Raw genomic sequence first — 19,825 nt, forward strand, 5'->3', positions numbered from 1 at the left:
GGATGTCAATGGCGCCATAGGTGTCCAATGCCTGCGGAAGGATTCACCCCAAAGAGTGACTGGGCCCCCACAGACCAGTGGGACGACCCCATAACCCCACGGGATACCCAGATACCGGGTTCAGTGAGGCCTCCACAGACCAATGGGAGCCCCCACCAAACAACGGGATCCCATGGTGACACGTAACCCCATGGGACTACTCACAGACGGGTGGCCCCCCCATCGAGTCCCACCGAATGATGGGATCCCCACGCACCCCACAGAGTGATGGTACCCCAGCAGTTCCCCATAGAACAGTGGAACTTCCACGGTGCTCTATAACCCCATGGGACCTCCCTGACCGCAGAGCTCTTTGACCCCACAGCCCCATCGCACCCCATAGCCTCACTGCCCCCAGTAACCCTTTATCTCCATAGCCCCACCGATCCTGCACAACCCTATGGGCTCCCACCGACCCCCTGCCCTCCACAACCCTATCGCTCCCCAGTGCACCATATCTCCCCATGTCTCCCTCCCACCTCCACTGCCCCCATAACCCCACATCCCCACCCCTCACCGTCTGCACCAGGCGCTGCCGGTCCTGGGGCTGCCCCACATGGCACACCACCCCGCTGACCTCCAGACCCTGAGCCCGCAGCTTCTGCACGGCCACATCCACGTTGGGCTGACGCCGGGAGCTCAGCAGCACCCGGGCCCCCGCCGCCCCCAGCCTCTGTGCCACCGCCAGCCCGATCCTGTGGGGAGGGGGAGGCTGGGGGCACTGCGGGGAGAGGGGTTCTTGGGGGAACATGGGGGGGTCGTAGGACATGGTGGGTCTGGAGAGACGTGGGGATATATGGGATAACGGGGGGGGTTACGGGGTGATGGAGAAACATCGGAAGTGTCTACAGAGTCAGAAGGGTTATGGGGAGATGCAGGGGGGGGCTGGGAGGACTTGGGGATTCTGAGTTGATTTAGGCTATGGGGAGGTTTATGGGGAGACGCGTTTGGTGTGACAAAGGGGACATATGGAGCTGTGGGGACGTGGGGAGGCTGTGGGATGATGAAGAGGCTACGGAGTTCCCACGGGTACACGGGGGTTACGGGGGAACATGGGGGCCAACGGGGACATAGAGGGCTATGGGTCACCGGTGGGGCAAAGGGGAGATGGGAGCAATGGGGGGGAGCGGAGGAGCCGAGAGGCCACGGGGCGTTGTAGGTCACTCACCCGTCGGTGGCGGCGGTCACCAGAGCCACTTTCCCTTCCAGGTTCCTCCCGGAATTAAGGGCAGCCCCCCCGGACAAAGCCCGCAGCCCCGCTCGCCCCATAACGCCCCACATCGCCCCGCTCCGCCCCACGGCCTTTGCCCTGCGAGGGGAGGGGCGGGAGGAGGGGCCGGGAGCGCTGGGGGGGTCGGGAGGGCCGACGGGGGGGACGGCAGGGGGGAGGGGCGGGGGAAAGGGAGCTGGAGTCGGAGGGATTGGGAGGAACTGGGAGTTATGGGGGGGCAGCAGGGGAACAGGGGGGCTGAGGTCGTTCCACGATGTATTGGGGCGGTGGGCTGTCCTGGGTGAACGGGAGAGGGACGATGTATTGGGGAGGGACGCAGGGGGGATCTTGGGGAGGGGCTCTGAAGGTTACAGGGGATCGCCGGAGCGCACCGGGAAGAGCCGGGCTGCGCTCGGGTTCCTTCGGACGTTTCCGGCGTCGCTCGGGAACTTCCGGCGTCGCTCGGCTCGGCTCGGCTCCTCTCGGCCGCGGCATGGCCCCGCCGGCGGGGGACGTGTCCCGGGAGCTGCAAGGTAGGCGCCCAGCGCCCCTGTAACCCCAAATCTCCCCACTTCACCCCAAATCCCATCCACATCCCTCCATTTCACCCCCAAACCTCTCAAAATCCTTCAATTTCCCGCTAAATCCCCTCAGTTTTGCATTCAATCCTCCCATTTTCCTCTAAATCCCACCCTCGTTTCCCTCAGATCTCCCCATTTACTCGCAAATCCCAATTAACTGCTTCTATTTCCCCCCAAATCCGTCCACAGTTTCCCTCAATTTCCCTCAAATCCTGCCCGAATCCCCTCATTTTCCCCGAAATTTCTCAATTTCCCCTCATTTCCCCCCGTATCTCTCTTCGTGGGATCCCCCATAAACTCCCATGGGCTCAAGGCCCCCATAACTCGCTCCATATCTTTCCTCATCCCCCATCCAATCACCTCATACGTCCCCAGACCTCCTCAGTGCTCCCCTCCATCACCCCATAGCGATCCGTGTTCTTTCTATGGAGCCACCATATTCCATCCATAGCCCTCCTATCCCCCTCTGTACCCCCCTAATCCCCAAATCCCTTCCATTGACCCTCCCATCACCTCAGCACCCCTCCTTATTCTCTCCACACTCCCCGCATTCCCCTCCACGGCCATCCCGTAATCCCGCCCCAATTACCCTATAGCATCCCCCCGTAATCCCCTAAGACATCCACAACCCTTCCGTAGGCCCCTAACGTACAATATACCCCCATAAACTTCCTAGCCCCACACCCGCCCCCCAGACCCCTTCCGTGCTCCCCCACGTCCCGCCATAACCCCCCACACCCCATAACCCCCACATTCTGCCATGACCCCCTGGAGCTCCCAGCCCCCCTCCTTTCCCCCCGTGCCCCCGAAGCTCCGCGTCCGCGGCTCCGGGCCGGGCGCTGTCCGTGGTGCTGAAAGCGGCGCTAAACGGCGGTGGGAGCGGGGAGGGGGCGGCCTGGGGGGCGCTGGGGAGGGGGAGGTTCCTGGGATGAATCCTTCCCCTCGTAACCCCGACCCCGTTCAGAAAGCATCCGCCGGGCCCTGGGGCGGCCCCGCATCCACCTGCTGCTGCGTGCCCGCCTGGAGACCAAACCCCGTCGGCTGGAGGAGAGGATCCTGGTGGGAGCTGGGAGGGATGAGAGGAACGGGAGGGGGATCGGGGCCCTGGGAGGGGGACTGGGGGCGCTGAGAGGGATCCAGGGTTATTGGAAGCACTGGGAATACTGGAAGCGGGCTCAGGGGTACTGGGAGTAGAAATGGGGACACTGGGAGGGGGTCTGGGACATTCGCTATTACAGACCTAAGGGTTACTGGGAGCACTGGGAGGGGGTCAGAGGCTACTGGGAGGCACTGGCACTGAAAGTAGGGACACTGAAAGGGGTCTGGGGGCACCGGGAGGTACTGGAAGCACTTGAAGGGGAAATGGGATGCTCTGGGAGGGAGGCTGATGGCACTGAGAAGGGAAATGGGCAAATGGGGCACTGGGAGAGGTCTGAGCTCTTACTGGAAGCACTGGGAGCCCTGGGTGCCAGCCTCTGTCCCCCAGGCCCTCACTGCCTGGCGCCTGCACCTCTTCGGCCCCACAACACCGGCCAAGGTGAGCCCTTGCACGGGAATTTGCACGAGTGGATGTGCTCAATGTCCACGCGGATTGATACGGGGATGTGCAGAACGATTTGCATAGGGATGTTCAGAGGGATCTGGTTGTGCCCAGCACGACCCACTGCATGAGAAACCACGTGAGGCTTTGCACTGTTCCCTGGCACAAGCATTTCATGAGCATTTGCACAGGGTTCACAGAAGCAGCTGCTTGCACCAGCCTGCCTTTTTGCACAGACATTCACATGAAAGCTTAGATGGGAATTCGCACAATAATTTGCACGAGGATTTGCACAAATGTATGCACGAGGGTTTGCATGGAGTCCATCCTCTTGCAGCAGGGTTTTCATTCTGCTGAGCCCTTTCCCACCTGTTTGCACAAAGATTGCCATGAGAAATTGCACGTGGATTTGCATGCCCATCTGTGTGCCCACGTGCACAAAGGTTGCTGTTTGCTGCCAGGCCGAAGGTTCCCTGAGCGTGCTGGAGATTCGCTGCATCAGTGCCACCAGCCCCACCCAGGTACCCACCGCCTCCCAGTGCAGACCAGTATGGGCCAGTGCGGACTGGTGACCCTCCACTGCTTGCCCAGAATCCTGCCGAGCCTCTCCGTGTGCCCCAGTGCCCTTCCAGTGACTGCCAGTACCGCCCCAATGATCTCCTTAAGTCATTGCTTTACCTTATAATGTTTCCCAGTATGGACCAGTATGGACCAGTGGCCCTCCACTGCCTGCCCAGTCTCCATCCACTGACTCCCAGTGCCTCTCGGGCCCTTACAGTATATCCCATTACCTCCCATTATGGACCAGTGTGAACCAGCCAGCCTCCACCACCTTCCCAGCCCCCTCCCAGCACCTCCCAGCCCCCTCCCAGCACATCCCAGTGCCTCCCAGTCCCTCTCAGGACATGTCCTGTTCTATGTCCATCCCCCCAGTCTTGCTGTATGTCAGCTTTTCTTCCATGACATCCCAGTGTGTTTCCAGAACCTCCCTGCACACCTCCAGTCTCTCCTAAAGCCCTCCTCGCCCCTCCCAGCACCCTCCCAGTATATTGCAGTGCCCTTCCAGTTTGTACAAGTCTCTCCAGTCCCCTCCATTCCCATTAGAGAGCCCCAGTCCCCCCAGGGCTCTCCCAACACCCCCCACCAATGCCTCCCAGTGCCTCCCAGTACACCCAGTTCCTAGGTGCGCCTGGACACGGAGCGGGGTCCCCTGGCCCTGGCCCTTGCCAGCCCTTCTGCTGCCGCCTGCCTGGCCCGGGAGCTGGGAGCCGCCCTGGGGCGGGCCCTGCCCTGTGCCCCCCCCGTGTGAGCCATGCTTGGGATGTGCTGGGAGAGGGTTGGGGCGGGCGGTGGGGGGGTCAGGGAGGGGACCGGGAGGCATTAGGAGAGGGCGGAAGGGGGAGGGAAGGGCTTTGGGATATACTGGGAGCAGTCTGGGGAGGGATTAGGTGGCACTGGGTTGTGCTGGGATGAACTGGGAGCGGTCTGGGGGCACTGGGATGTACAGGGAGGGCACTGGGGTGGGTGGTCACCGCGGTGTACTGGGATGAACCGAGACGGGTGCGGGTGCTCTGGAGCGCATCGGGGGCTCCAGTCGCGCGGTCTGGGGGGGCTCTCACTCTTGTCCCCGCCCCCAGCTGGACCCTCCCCCCGGTCCCGCCCCTCGACACCTCCCCCACCTCGGAGAGCTCCGCCTCCAGCGGCCCCAGCGTCTGCGGTGAGGGGCGTGGCCTCGGAGGGGGCGTGGCCACGAGGAGGGCGTGGCCTCGCCAAGGGAGGGTGCTCGATGGTGGGCGTGGCCTCGGGGGCTGTGTTGGTGTTCGTGAGAAACGGGAAGGGGCGGTTGGGGGGAGGGGCGTGGCTTGTGGCAGGTGGGCGTGGTCTGGGAGGGGGCGCGGACAAGATCGGCCACGCCTTCTCCCCTCCAACCCCCCCAGGGGGCTTCTCGGACACCTACGCGGCGCTGTGTGACTACAACGGGCTGAGCTGCCGGGAGGAGGTGCAGTGGGTGCGTGGCGGGAATTGAGGGCTGTGGGGCGCTGGGGGTGGCTTGAAGGGGTTCTCTGGGGGGCTTTGGGAGGTTTATGGGGTGCCTGGGGGCCTTTGAGAGAACGTATGCGGGCAGTGCTTTGGAGGGTACGTGGGGTGTTTTGGTTGGGTCGGTGGGGTTTATGAGAAGCTTTCTGGGGGGGCTCTATGGCATTCCTAGGGGACCTTGAGGGGTCCGTGGGGAAATCTTGGGGGGGTCCTGGGTGATCACTGGGGGTCTCAGTGTTCTCTTTTGTCCTGAGGGATTTATGGGGATATATGTGGGGTTTTGGAGGTGTTTGGGATGCAAAGAGAGCATGGGGTTTTAGGGGGGTCGATGGTAGTTTGTGGGTTCAGCACCAAGGACAGCGTCGAGAGAGGGCTTGGGCTCCACGGGGCTGCTGGGAATCCTTGGGGTCCTTCCGGGGACCCTTGGGGGTCTCTGGGAGGCTCCAGGGGGTTTTTGGGGTCCTGCTGGTCAGTGGTGGGTCTATGGGGTCTTTGGATTTCTCTGGGGGGTCCCTGGGGGGCTATGGGGGTTTTGGGGTCCCCCCAGGACGTGGACACGCTGTACCATGCGGGGGAGCGGAGATGCTTCGACCTGAGGGACTTCAGCCACTTGGAGAGCCGGTGATGGTGGCACTGGGGGCACTGGGAGGGAATGGGTGTTATTGGGAGCACTGGGAAGAGGCTCGGGGCAATTAGGAGGCACTGGAAGGGGAAAGGGGGACAGTGGAAGGGGTTTGGGAACAGTGGGAGGTACTGGGAGGGTGAATAGGAGTATTGGGAGGGGGTCTGGAGCACGTGGAGGCACTGGGAAGGCATGGGGAACTACTGGGAGGTCACTGGTGCTTACTGGGAGTGCTGGGAGGCGGCTCAGGGTTACTGGAAGGCACTGAGGAGTTCGGGTGCTTACTGGTGGCACTGATGCAGGGAGCTGGCACTGGCAGTGGCAGCACTGGGCTACAACCGCTGGTTCCGGGGGCTGTGCTGCCGTGATCTACGCCTGGTGGGTACCCCAGGCCCAGGACCTCCCCATAGCCTCCACTTTGGGATCCCCTCGTTCCTTTCTCCCCTCCCACACCCCCCTGTTGGAGTCCCCCTTTCATATTCTCCACTGCCCCATTCTGGGGGAACCCGTTGTCCCTTTGCGCACACTTTGAGGTCATCACCTTGCCTTCTTGCCTTCTTGCCGCGTTTCTGAGCTCCCTCTGTTTTCAGGGTCCTCCAACACCTCACTTCCATCTCAAAATCAGCCTTGGGGTTCCCATAACTTCCTCCATCCTGTCTTGGGGTCACACAAGTTTCAGGGCCCCCACAGTTTTGGGGGTTCTCCCTGTCCTTCCGCACCATTTTAGGAGTCCCTCCCTCCCTTCACCCACCGTACTCCTGTTTTTGGGGCCCTGCCTCCACCCCATTCTCAGGGTGCTCCCCGTTTTGGGGTTCTGTCTCCAACGTTTTGGGCTCTCCCGTGTTGTGGTGCAGAGCAGTGAGGTGCAGGCACAGGTGCTGCATGCTGTGCGTCGCTCACCTGCGTTGGAGGAGCTGATCCTGGACAATGTGGGGTTGAACGCGTATGCCTGGGGTCGATTCCTTTGGGACTTGGGCTGTGCACCATAAGTGGAAGGGGTGGGATTCTGGGGGGAACCTGAGGGGTTAGAATGGTTTTGAAGGGATTTGGGGGGGGCGATTTTAGAGGTGTTGGGAGGGATTTGGGGGGGGCCATGCTGGGAGGATTTGGGGGAGTTTTGGAGGTTTGGGGGTTTTGGAGGGGTGGATTTTTGGGACATTATTGTGGGAATTGGGGGATTGTGGTTGATTTTGGGGGGTTTAGGGAGATTTGGGGCATTTTTGGTTGGTTTGAACGGTTTTGGGAGCGTGTGGGGAGTTTGGGGGATTTTTGTCTTTTTAGGGGGGGGAAATTTTAAGAGTGTTGGGGGTGTCAGGGTGGTATTGGTACATTGGGGAGGGAGGCGTGGGTATTTGGGTTGATTTGGGGGAATTGCTGTGGCTTTGGGGTTTGGGTTTAGGGTTGAGGTTAGGAGATGTTGTATGGGTTTAAAGAGATTTGGTACCCTGCAAATTTGTGAATGCACCCTAAATATGGAGGGATCTAAAATCTAAGTGGAATCTGGGAGGTTTGGGGAAGATCTTGAGGGGGTTTGGGGAGGATCCTGTGGGGTGCTGGGATGTTTCAGAAGGGTACAAAACTGGGGATGTCCCCTTTAGCTGGGGGAGGTGAGATTATGCAGGAACGGATTTAAGGCATTGGGATTCTTTTTGGTTGGGTGCATGAGGAGCGCTTGGGGAAACCCTGGGGGGAATTTGGGGTGGATTTTGTGTTTTGAGTGAGATCTTGGTGGGTTTGGGGGCATGTAGGGTGAGATTTGGGGGCTTGGGGCGTTTCAGAGTTCCCAAATGTGGCATTTCCCCCCCAAGGGACTTCGCCTCGCGGTTGGCAGCAGCGCTGGCGGCTCACCCAGACCCACCGCTGCGATGCCTGGAGCTGCCCCGCGGATCCCTGGGGGACAAAGGTGACCTGCACCCCCCCACTGCTCCCCAGCGTTCCTACTGCACCTCAGAGCCCCCATGGCACTGCGAACCCACTTACGGAACCTCAACAATCTCCCTAAAACACGCCGATTCCCCCATTGGAGCTCAACTCCTTTTCTTGCACCCAGGAATTCTTCCTCCAAATCTTAACGCCCCTTCGCACCCCCCATTGTCCCCACACCCCATTACGGTAATCCAGAAATCCCCCTAGAAACTCAATACTCCCCCCTTCCACTTTGAAGCCTCCACCGCCCCCCACAAATCCCCTAAATTGCCCCCAAGCCCCCTGACTCCACCATTCCCCCACCCCCAGATCCCTTATTCGATGTTCCCCAACCTTTTGGGGTCCTCCCTTATTTTGTGGTTCCCCTCCATTTCGGAATCCTCTCCAGGCCTGGCAGCACTGAGTCAGCGCTTCCTGGGGCTGCCAGGGGGGCTGCGACGGCTACGCCTGCCCCATTGCGGCCTGGGGGCACGAGGTGGGGCCGGGGGCACTGTGCAGGGTTGTGGGGCAGGGAGTGTTGAGAGCAGGGAGGGTGCGATGGGTTTGTGGTACTGGAGGAATATGGGGGAGGGAAAAGGATATTAAGGGGCCATTGGGTGACCCGTAGGGTTTTGGGCGCCTTGCAGTGTGATGGGGACCCATAGGGCTGTCGGGTGTCCACAAGAATATTGGAGTGCCTTCTAGGTAATGGTGTGCCCTATAAGGTTTTGGGGTGCCCGTGGGGTTAAGGAGACCTACTGGGTAACGTGGGGATATTGGAGTGCCTGTGGGGGTGTTGGGGTGCCCACTGGGGTTGGTTGGTGGGAGGGGAAGATTGTGTTACTGGGATGCTTCTGTAGCATGGGGGAGCTCTCTAAATGTGAATTAGGGTTACTGGTGTGAAACCGATTATTTTGGTACCAAAATATTTCTGGGGGTATCTGTGGGGGTTGTGAGGTGCCAATGAGTGCAGTGAATACAATGAATACTGTTGGGTTCTGGGGGGTCTCCTGCGGATGTTGGGCTGTGCATGGAAATTTTGGATGCTTATGTGTGCTGTGGTTCTGTGTGCCTCCATGGGTTCCTACGGGTGTCCTCCATGCTACTGCGCCCCACCGGCCTCACAGGACTGGCGGCGCTGGGCCGGGCGCTGGGCGCAAACCCCGCTTTCCGCAGTGCCCTACAACTGCTGGACCTGGGCCACAATCCTGGGCTGCTGGGCAGCCCCCACGGCACTGTAGGATGGGAATGGGGTGCTATGGGGCAGGGATGGGGCTGTGGGGCACTGGAGGTCAATGAGGGGTACTGGGGTTCGGATATATGCTATGGGGCCGGAGTGGTGCTATGAGTTGGATAGGCTGTATGGCGTTGGAGGGGATGCTATGGGCTAGAACAGGAGTTGTGGGACTGGAGAAATTGCTATGGGGTTGGAGAGGGGGTGTTGGGCAGGGTACAGTGGGATGCAATGGGGCTGGATGGGTGCTAAGGGGCTGGATGGGGTGGGTGGTAATGTGGGACTGAGTGCTATACAATGGAGCAGCCATGGGGTCAGGCCCTACTCCACACCTCCAGGACCTCTTTGCCTTCCTGGCTCAACCCAACGCACTCCTGCACCTTGACCTGGCTTCCACTGACTGCGCCCTTGATGTGGTGAGGGGCTGTGGGGTCGCCATGGGGCTGCCGTGGGGCAGTCGTGGGGCTGATGGCCCCCTTGTGCCTCCCAGCTCTTCGGGGCGCTGCTGCACGGCTGTTGCTCACGGCTCAGCTACCTCAACGTGGCCGGGAACAGCTTCTGCCACCGGTCAGCTCCTGCCCCACATGTCGATGGTGGCTGTGGGGCAGGGGGCAGGTGGGGCCTGGGGAGGCGGTTGGGATCCCATCGGAAGTTGGAGAACCCTAGTGGCCAGATAGGTTGTCCAGAATGTCATTGGGTGGATGGCCATCCCACTGTGTGGTACAGCATCCCGTTGGGTGGTAGAGAACCCCTGTGAGCACTGAGTGCCCCATTGGCCGATCGAGAAATGCCATTGGGCTGTTGAATAGTGGAAAGACCCCTCTGGGCATTGGAGCTCCCAGCTGGCCAATCTCTTGGGTGATCTGGAGCAGCACTGGGTGGTTGAACATCCTGTTATGTGGTCAGGAACCCCACTGGGTGGTCAGGAACCCCACTGGGTGCTCAAGTACCGTGTTGGGTGGTCAAGAACTCTGTTGGGTGTCCAAGGGCTCCATTGAGTTTTGGCCCGACCGGTTGGCGCAAGGAGTGCCTGACTGACCCCAGATGAGTGGGGCTGATGGAACCCTGCTTCCACCTCCCCCCAGGAAGAGCCGTGAGGTCCCACCCACCCTGCAGCAGTTCTTCTGCAGCACCTTTGCTCTGTCCCACATCAGCCTGGCAGGCGTGCGGCTGCCCCCTGACGCTCTCAGGTGAGCTTCGCCCCCTGCGGTGGCCCTGTGCCTTCTGGGGAGACGGAGATGTGGGAGCACCGTCGCCTGCCCCCCCCAGGTCTCTCCTGCAGGGATTGGCTGCCAACACCCACCTGAGCGACCTCCACCTGGACCTGAGCAGCTGTGAGGTGGGGATGGGGGGCACGGCCCAAGGCAGGAGGGGCCCTGTGGGCACCCTCACATCGTTTTCCGTCTCTGTCCAATTCTTGGTGCCGTCTTACAGCTCCGCTCGCCGGGTGCTCGTGTGTTGGAGGAGCTGCTGGGGGGCATCAGTGCCGTGGGCAGCCTGGACCTCTCAGACAATGGTGAGAAGAGGGAGAAACCCCTTCCTGGGGACTGGCCTGGGACCCCCCGCTGTCTCCATTTCTCCCCACACTTCTCTCAGGCTTTGATGCCGATTTGCTGACGCTCGTACCAGCCCTGGGGAGGAACAAGGCGCTGAAGCACCTCTGGTTGGGCAAGAACTTCAGTGTCAAGGCGCGGTGAGTGCCCTGCTGGACTCCCCTGGTTCCGTAGGGCCTTCTGAAGGCCCTCCTCCCCACCAGCCCTGGAGGAGGTAAGCAGAACCATTGTTGGGCTGAGCCCAAGGAGGTCCACTTAGATCCCAATGGCCAAAGCCGTGTCATGGAAGCCCACCACGACCCGATGGGCCACGCTGTGCCCATGGAGGCCCACCAAGACCCAGAGTTCCCATTGACATCTTCTGAGACCCCAAGGGCCAGGTCGTGTCCATGTCCCACTGTTCTTTCTCCCCCCTTCAGAACACTGGAGGAGATCCTCCACAAGCTGGTTCAGGTCATCCAGGAGGACGACTGTGTGAGTTCCCCAGGGCACGGTGGGATGGCAGGTGGACACCCCTCCTGTGGATCCCCCAGGCCCCATCTCGTGTTCTCTCTGGCCTTCCCGTAAGTCCCTGCAGTCGCTGTCAGTGGCTGAATCGAGGCTGAAGGCCAGGACCTGTATCCTGGTGAACGCGCTGGGCAGCAATGCCTGCTTGGCCAAAGTGGACCTCAGTGGTAACCTCATGGAGGACATGGGCGCCAAGATGCTGGCCAAGGCCCTGCAGATCAACAGCACCCTGCGGTGGGTGGGTGGTTTCACGGGGGGTTCAGGGGTGGTCTCTCCACCCCGATGTCACCTGTGGTCCCATGGCAGGAGCCTTAGCTGGGACAGGAACAACACAACAGCTGTGGGCTTCCAGGACATCGCCAGGGCCATGGAGAGGTGAGTGGGACCACCAGCATATTATACTGCAGGTGGACGCCCCATCTGGAGCATGTGAACATCAGGTTCAAACAACCAACCGGATCTGGACATGATACCCGGATCTCCAGACAGGTCACCAGTTTTTGGACCTTGTCAGTTCTAGACTGTGCAACTGGCTATTCCATACAGGTTGATGAGTTACCAACTGATTTTACACTGGTCAACAATTTTTAGACTGGGCAACCCGTCGCAGACAAGTCAGTGGGTTCCCAATTAGTAAACTGGTTCTAGACTGGTCAACAGTGTCTAGATCAGACAACCCATCCCAAACTTGTCAATTGGATCCCAACCACTCAAATGCTTCTAGACTGGTCAAACATGTCTAGACTGGACAACCATCTTAGAGCAGTCGACTTTTCCAAAACGTCAATGGGATCTCAGCTAGTCAACTGGTTCTAGACTGGGCAGTCATCTGTAGACCAGTCAGCTCATTTCAGTTCAGTCAATGGGATCCAGTCTGGTCAACTGGCTCTACAGTGATCAACCAGCTGTTGACCAATCAACCTGCTGTATTCCATTGTCAATGGAATCCCGAGCAGATCCGTGTCCTCTCAACAGCAACCACACATTGACCTTCATGGCCCTTCCCCTCTGCGACCTCACAGCCGCCTACCGTAGTGCCCCGGAGCGGACAGACACTGGTTGGCAGCAGGTGGGTGGAGGCACCTGGGGATTCTCTAAAATTCGTGCCTGGGAGCCTCAGGCATCCCAATTTCCCTCCTGAAGATCCAGTGGTGCCTCCTACGCAATGGCCGCGGTCCCAAGGCGCCACCAGAGCAGGTGCTCCGGCTGCAGCGGGGCATCGTCACCAGCACGGCTGAGCAAGTAATCTTTCCCCGGGGACATGGGGAACCTGGGCACTGGGGACGCCTGTGGGGCAGGAGAGGGCATGTGGGGCCAACTTGTGGCAGCCGTGGGGCAGATGGGGGAAGTGACGGACGGGATACAGGATGGTGGCCAGAAGGATGCTTGGGTGGTGACTGGGGTGGCTGCTAGGCAGCTTTTGGGGTGGTTATAAGTGTTGCTGAGGGATTGCCTCGGTGGTTCCCAGGGCAGTTGCTGGGGCAATAAGAGCAGAATCTGCTGTTGTTTCTGGAATGGTTGCCAAGATGGGAGATTGTGAGAGCAGTTGCGAGGGCGGTTGCTGGAGCGGCTATCGGGGTGGTGGGAAATATTCCTGACGTAAGGCTGGGGCAACGGCAGGGCTGTCGGGTGGTTGCCGGGGTGAAGGGAGGAGTTGCCGACGAGGGGCTGTTGAGTGCTGTGGAGGTGATGGGGTGATGGAGTGCTGCGGAGGTGATGGGGGCGGTTGTTGGGGGGATGCCGGGATGGTTGCCAGTTGCCAGGGTGGTTGCCAGGGCTGTTGCCAAGGAGTTGTGCTGCAGATGCTCTGCCGGCTGAGCGGCCGAGTGCAGGCGGCGGCGCGGGGGCTGCGGGGGCACCCAGGGGCACAGAGGGACCTGGCAGAGGCCCAGGAGCTGCTGCGGGAAGCCAGGAATGCCCGTGCGGTGAGCACCCCAACAGCATGTCCCAACAGAGAGCGATTGGAGCCTGCGTGCCCCAAGCCCTGAAACACCCCCAAATCCCCACCACAAGCGCCTGACCCCCACGTCGAAGCATCTTCTCCCCCCTAGAAAATAGAACCCTCAAAGAACCCCAGCAGCATCCACAGGACCCCAACACCCCCCCCGCATTTTTAGCGTGTGACCACCAAATTGAAGTATCTCCCCAGAAAATTGAGCCCCCAAAGCGCCCCGGGAACCCTGCAGAAATCCCCTGCGTGCCCATCAGAGTTGGAGTGTCCCACTCCCCCGGTGAAGCTCCTCCCCAGAATTGAAGCTTTTTCCCTCAAGGAACCTCAGAAACATCCCCCCCAAAATAGCGTCACCTTCAAAACAGAAACATCTCACTCCGAAATTGAAGCTTCCCACCCAAATAGAGTCCTTAAAAAGCTCAGAATCTTCATAGAAATAAAGCACACCTCCCCAAATGAAGCATCTCCTCCCAAAGCTGAAACATCTCCCCCCACCCTGATGAAAATAGAACTCCCCCTCAAAAAACAGAAGCCCTCTCAAACCCCATCGCAAACCTCCCTCCAGAACAGTGCTCTTCCTCTCAAAAATGAGACCCCTCCAAATGAGATTTGCTCCAGCACCACAAAACCAGACCCCTCACAGCCCCCATAGGTCCCAAATTTTCACCATGACCTTGTGACCCCCCCATGACCCTATGACCTCCTATGAATCCCACTGCTCCCTCGTGACCCAGGGACCCCTATGATCTCCCATGAACTACGATACCCTGTGACTTCTTTGACTTCCCATGACCCCATAACCTCATGACCCCCATCACTCCTATGACCTCCCATATTGTCCCATGACCTCCGTGACTCTCTTGACCCCTTGCATGACCTCCCCCCTTTTCCTGCCCATAACCCTATAACCTCCCTTTTGGGGAGTAGGAGGGAAATACACAGGCAGTAGGAGCAGGGATGGGTGCCCTGGGAAGAGTGCACGGATGTCAACAGGAAAGCCATGGCACAGATGGAGCTGCGCTGGGCCAGGTGTGCAGATAATGAGGAGGGATTCCACAGGTCCCTTGGTAGAAGAAACAGTGAGAAGAGTGCACCATCTGTGATGGATGAGAAGGGGGCCAAGGCAGCAGCAGGCACGGAGGTGGCTGAGGCACTCCATGAATTCTTTGCCTCAGGCTTCGCTGTCAGCCACGTCTCACACGTCTCTCCAGGCGGAGCTGGGGGAGCAAAGTCCTTCCACCGCAATCAGGGAGCAGGTTTGAGAACAGCTGATGAGACCGAATGTGTGCAATCCCCGCTGGGTCCAGATCCTGCTGTGGGAGGCGTTCAGGGACCTGAAGGCTGAGCAGGCGATCTGAGAGAGCACGGCTTCCCCCAGGGCAGCTCATGCCTTACCCACCCGGTGCCGCTCCGTGGTGGAGCGATGGCTGCTGCAGACCAGTGCAAAGCAACAGTTGGTGTCATCTGCTGGGACTCCTGCGGGGCTGCTGGCATGGCCCACATCACACCTCCCGTGTGGGAAGATACGGATTTCACCATTCCATGGGCGGCTGCAGCCCGAGGGCTGTGGGCAGTGGCTCTGTGCCCAGGTGGAGGTGCTCACAAATAGCGTCCCCAGGGGTCCTCGTGGGAGCGGCGTGCCTGAGCATCTTTATCAGGGATTGGATGTTGGGATTGGCGTGCCCTCAGCTTGGTGATGACCCCACGTGAGTGCTGCATGGACACAAGCAAAGGATGTTGATGCCACCATCCAGAGGGAGCTGGACAGACTCAAAAAGTGGGCACGTGTGAACTGAATGAGGGCCAGCGGGGCCAAGTGTAGCTGTTGGGTCAGGGCAGTCGCAGCTGTGAGTACAGAGTGGGAGAAGAACGGCTTGAGAGCAGCCCTGCTGAAGGGGCCGGGGGTCCTGGAGGGTGAAAAGCCGGATGTGATCCAGTGCTGAGTGCCAGCAGCCTGAGGGCAACCGCAGCGCAGGCTGCGCCGACGGAGGGCGGTGGGGCAGGGAGGGGACCGGCCCGTCTGTCTGCCCTCGGCAGCCCCATCCGGACCGCGGGAGCCGTGGGGCTGCGGGAGCGGGGCCGGAGGAGCACGGGGACGGCCGGGGGTGCAGCTGTGTGTGGGGAAAGGCCGAGGGAGGCGCTGTGCCGCCTGGAGAACGGTCGGCTGCGGGGAGACCGCGCTGCGGCATTCCAGTACTCGAATGGAGCCTCTGGGCAGGAAGGGGAAGGAGAACGACTTTGAACGGCCCGGCGCTGCTGCCCGGAGCTGTGGGTGCCCATCCCCGTAGGTGCCCGGGGCCATGGATGGGCAGCCCGAGCTGGGGGGGCACGCAGCCCAGGGCAGGGGTGGGCCTGGATGGTCGTTAAGGTTCCTTGCAAAGCAACCATTTCATGGTTACTCCCCACGACCCCACGACCTCATCGCCCCCTGACCTCACGTGACCCATGACCTCACATGACCCCATGACAGCCATGACTGCCGCGATCCCCTTGAACTCCATCACCTCTATGACCTCCATGCCCCTCCATGACCTCCTCCGACTCCATGGCCGCGCGAACGCCCTCCTGACCCTGTGACCCCACAGCTGTTCCCCAGCCTGGCAGCGCTGGGACCGGCAGGAGCCGGAGCGGGGCCGCTGCAGCTCCTCCTGCAGGGCGTGGCTGGGGACGTGGCCAAGGCCGTGGACAAGGAGCTGGAGGTGAGCGCTGGGGGAACTGGGAGAGACTGGGAGGAGTCTGTTGGGGAGCTGGGGAGGAGTGGGAGGGAATGAGAGGCGTGGGAAGGACTGGGAGGGACAAGGAGGGAGCTGGGAGGAACTGGGATGGAATGGGAGGGATGGGGGGGGGCTGAGAGGGAACAGAGAGGGAACTGGGAGATACTGGGAGGGAACTGGAGGAACTGGGGATGCTGAAGGCCCTCAAACCCCAATCGGGAAGGGAAAGGCCTTCCAGGTGCGGGTCCCCTCACCGGAAGTCCCCCTCCCGACCGGAAGTCCCCTTCCCCAGGTGCTGCTGGAGGCGCTGCTGGGTCGGGCCGCCGAGCTCTGCCCCCGGGCGACGGCGGCTGGGGTGTGGCCCGGGGGGGCGTGGCTCGGGGGGGCGCCTCGGCCACGCCCCCCGCTGCCCCCCGGCCTGGCCCCGGGGGCGCTGCTGGAGCGGGCAGGGGAGGAGATCCGGGAGCAGCTGGGGTAACGGGGCACTGGGGGGACTGGGAGCACTGGGATGGGTGGGAGCGAGGTGTAGAGGAAAGGCGCTGTAAGGGCAGGGGGGGACGTTGGGATGTATTGCAAATGAGTGGGAGTGTGTAATGAGAGTGCTGGGATGGTCAGAGTGACTGAGACGGTGTTAAAGATGACTGGGAAGGCACTGAGATATACCAGGAAACCACTGGGATGGACTGGGATAGATTAGGAAGTACTGGGAGAGCAGTGGGGTGAACTAGGATAGATTCAAAATGACTGGTTGGGCACTGTGAAACGCTGGGAGGCCACTTGGGAAGTGGCAAGTGGGGCATACTGGCAAGATGCTGGAATATAGTGGAATACAGTTGGATGTACAGAGAGGCACTGGGATATACTGAAATGGCACTGAGATATTCAGGGAGGGCACTGAGGGTTGCTGGGGGAGTGCTGAGGGGAACTGGGAGGCACTGGAACATACTGGGAGGGATGTGTGGGAAACTAGAAGGAGATCAGGGAACACTGGGAGGGGATTAGGGTGCACTGGAATGTAATGGGAGGGCACTGGTGGGCACCAGAAGGGGTGCTGGTGCCGCTACCACCCCAAGTGTTCCTGTGGTCAGAGAGGTGCAGCTGGCGCTGGTGACGTCCCTGACCCAGGCAGTGGTGGCTGAGCTGCTGCGGGAGCTACGCCGTGTCCACCAAGCACTGGTGAGTCCCCCCCCGATCCTCCAACAGCCCCCTGGTCCTCCATGAGCCCCCAAAGTACTCCAACACCCTCCAGTGTTCTCCAATACCCATTGGGTTCTCCAACATCCTCTGGAGACCTCCAACCCCTGAGACTATCCAAGATCTTTTGGGTCTTCCAACACCCTTCAAGGTCCTCTTACATTCTGTGGTGCCCTCCAATCTCCCAAAGTCCTCCAGCATCCTTCCAGTCATCCAACAACTTTTGGGTCCTCCAACACCATTGAGATCTGCAAACACCCCCTCAAGTTCTCCAACGCTCCTTTGATCCAAAACCCTACAATATCCTCCAGCCCTCTAAAATCCCCCCATGTGCCTCCAGGCCCAGCACCTGCAGGATCCGAGGAGTCCCCAGGGGCAGGAGCCATCCAACAGCACCGATGAGGAGCTGGGCGTTGACGTTGTAAGAAGGGCAAAAATTGGGAGGATGCAGTTTTGGGGCGTTAGGGTGCCCTGTGGATCAGAGGGGAGATCTGGGTGGAGTCCATGGGCTCTGGAGACCCCACTGCATATTTTGAGCGCCATGAGAGTTTTGGGAGGAAGGCAGGGGATCTGGGGAAGTTTATACATGGGAGTGAAGCTAAGGAGTTTTGGGAGTCTCCTGTGGTTTGGGTGGACTTAAGGGTGTTGGATTCGCGTGACAATTTTGAGATGAAACCGAACGTCTTTTGGGTTCTTCCCTTGGAGGATGCACCGACGCTGCAGCGGCACAGGCGCTGCTGCCGCCGCACCCGCCCGCCTTCTGCCTTCATGGGTGAGCACCTGCATGGCCGCGCACCATCACCTGTCATTGAACGTCGTAGTGCATTGTTACCCATCATGGCAAATGTCACTGCCCCCAGGCCAATCCGAGGGCCTGGAGTCACCGTCGCCCCCCAGGAGCTCTGAGGGGGATGCCAAGCCCCACCCACTGGTGAGTAGCCCTGCCTGCCGTGACAGAGCCCTGTCCGTTGGTCCCTAGCCCTGCCCACAGCCCCGCAGCCTGCCCTATGGGTGCTGTCTTTAGCCTTGTAGCCATGGCCACTGCTGGACACGCCCCCAGGCACATCGCCACGCCCCCAATCCCACAGCCCCGCCCCCCACCCCCTAGCTGTAACCACAGCCACTTGGCCCCGCCCATCGGCACATAGCCCCGCCCACATAGCCCCGCCCACATAGCCCCGCCCACATAGCCCCGCCCACAGACACCCCTGCTCAGCCCCTCATGGCCTCGCCTCCAACTCGTGGCTCCGCCCCCTGTCTGCAGGCCCCCCCTCCTTCTCTTGGCCACGCCCACCGCCCAATGGCCCCTCCTGTGACCTCAGACCCACTAAGCGTCCCCTGACCACGCCCCCAAGATCTCATCCCCGCCCCTCGAGGCCCCGCCCCCTGGGTAAATGGGCGTGGCCTCCCTTAAAGGCGCCGTGCTTCTCCTTCCCCCAGCACTTCAGGGCCCCGGAGGCGCAGACCGTGGGGGGCTCCCCGCAGCAGGAGGAGTTTGGCCGGTGAGCTGGGGGTGAGGGATTGGGGTGCAAGAGGGCGTTCCCAAGGTGATGATGGAGGGATCAACGGGAACTGGAGGGAGAGGGAAGCTATTAGGGTCCAGTAGAAGGCAACTGGGAATACTGCAAGGGGATCATGATGAATTAACTGGGGATCATAAGGTGCAACTGAGGTCTTCTGGTGCTGTGGGGTACAAAAATGGGGTAACTGCGACTTTAGAGGGGGTAAATGTGGAAAGTCTTATAGAGGTAGTGGGTTAATCTGTGATCCTGGAGGGGTAGCTGGAGTTGAGAGGGCAATAGGAGGGTTCTTGTGGGTCACACGGTCTGTGTCGCCCCTAGGCTGCCCCCCACAGTGCCTCCCTATCCCCAGGAGCACAGCTGCAGCCCAGGCTCAGAGGCATCAGGTGGGTTCCCCCTCCCAAAAGCTGCCCGTGATGCTTGAATCCTCCCATAAAGCCAGGGATTTCCCCAGAACCCTCTTCACGAAGAACACCCTCGCCAAAATTATTTTTCTCTCTCAAAAACGTGTCTTTAATTCACATTTCCCACCGCAGCCCCTCCGGAAGCTGGCAGCCCCGGCCTGGAGTGGGCAGGGCTTCCTTCCCCACAGACCCCGCCCCCTCAGGTGAGTGGCAGCTCGGGGTCAGCCAGGCTCCGCCCCCCGTCCGTAGAAGAGCAGCCCTGGGGGCGGAGCTTAGGGCTGCAGGCTCCGCCTTCCGCCTTTCTCCAGGCCCCGCCCAGGATGGCGGCGTGGCCCCAGCAGAGCAGCAGCGGCGAGGGAGGGGGCGGGGCCATCCCGGAGGCCACGCCCACTGCTCCCACGGGTGAGGGCAGTGCGAGATCCAGCGATAGCGGGAGGGGCGGAGGGGGATCCGGAGGTGCGCTGGGATGCTGGAGGGGTTCAGGCGGCGCTCCTGGGGCGCTGTGGGATGCCGGAGGTCTCTCTCGCAGGGACCTCAGACAGGAGCCGCCAGCTGCCCCCCCCGAAGCCCCAGCGGAGGCAGCGAGCCCATTCCTGCGACAAGGCGGACGCCGGGCCCGGGCCGGGGGGAGGAGGTGAGGCCGCCGCGGTGCTCTTAAGGGGCCGCCGCTCACCTCACCGCTCGAACGGCCACTTCTCCCCACAGGCACCTGAGGGGCGGGCAGGACCTCGCGACGGCCGCTCTCGGACGGGAATAAACTTTTATTGAAGAGAAAGCTCGGGAGGTCTCGTTAATGGCATTAAAACCACGGCGC

General features: G+C 60.8%; 2 protein-coding genes across 2 annotated transcripts; one reads left to right on the plus strand and one right to left on the minus strand.

Moving 5' to 3' along the window:
• Window positions 1-4: 4 nt before the first annotated feature.
• LOC128074139 (uncharacterized) lies at window positions 5-1,354 on the minus strand (the record flags this gene model as incomplete). Its single annotated transcript, XM_052669730.1, has 3 exons — window positions 1,208-1,354; window positions 557-734; window positions 5-31 (listed from the first exon to the last, which is right to left on the minus strand). Coding segments are annotated over exons 1-3 (318 nt in total), but the record flags the coding sequence as incomplete, so codon positions are not given.
• Window positions 1,355-1,628: 274 nt separating this feature from the next.
• Window positions 1,629-19,786, plus strand: LOC128074141 (capping protein, Arp2/3 and myosin-I linker protein 3-like). The gene is given in 36 exon segments (XM_052669733.1): window positions 1,629-1,782; window positions 2,795-2,889; window positions 3,317-3,367; window positions 3,832-3,891; window positions 4,554-4,675; window positions 5,008-5,251; window positions 5,253-5,378; window positions 5,955-6,028; window positions 6,332-6,407; window positions 6,884-6,972; window positions 7,838-7,932; window positions 8,344-8,430; window positions 9,062-9,171; window positions 9,507-9,584; window positions 9,659-9,735; window positions 10,254-10,358; window positions 10,438-10,507; window positions 10,603-10,684; window positions 10,765-10,861; window positions 11,141-11,195; window positions 11,290-11,462; window positions 11,535-11,603; window positions 12,204-12,297; window positions 12,372-12,470; window positions 13,004-13,153; window positions 15,765-15,878; window positions 16,186-16,367; window positions 16,982-17,069; window positions 17,428-17,508; window positions 17,793-17,859; window positions 17,948-18,018; window positions 18,528-18,589; window positions 18,929-18,993; window positions 19,144-19,214; window positions 19,320-19,413; window positions 19,541-19,786. Coding segments are annotated over 36 exon segments (3,552 nt in total). The 5' UTR covers window positions 1,629-1,742; the 3' UTR covers window positions 19,780-19,786.
• The last annotated feature ends 39 nt before the right edge of the window (window positions 19,787-19,825 follow it).

The sequence above is a fragment of the Tympanuchus pallidicinctus genome, unplaced genomic scaffold (genome assembly GCF_026119805.1).
Source record: "Tympanuchus pallidicinctus isolate F22 unplaced genomic scaffold, pur_lepc_1.0 scaffold80, whole genome shotgun sequence".
Lineage (NCBI taxonomy): Eukaryota > Metazoa > Chordata > Aves > Galliformes > Phasianidae > Tympanuchus > Tympanuchus pallidicinctus.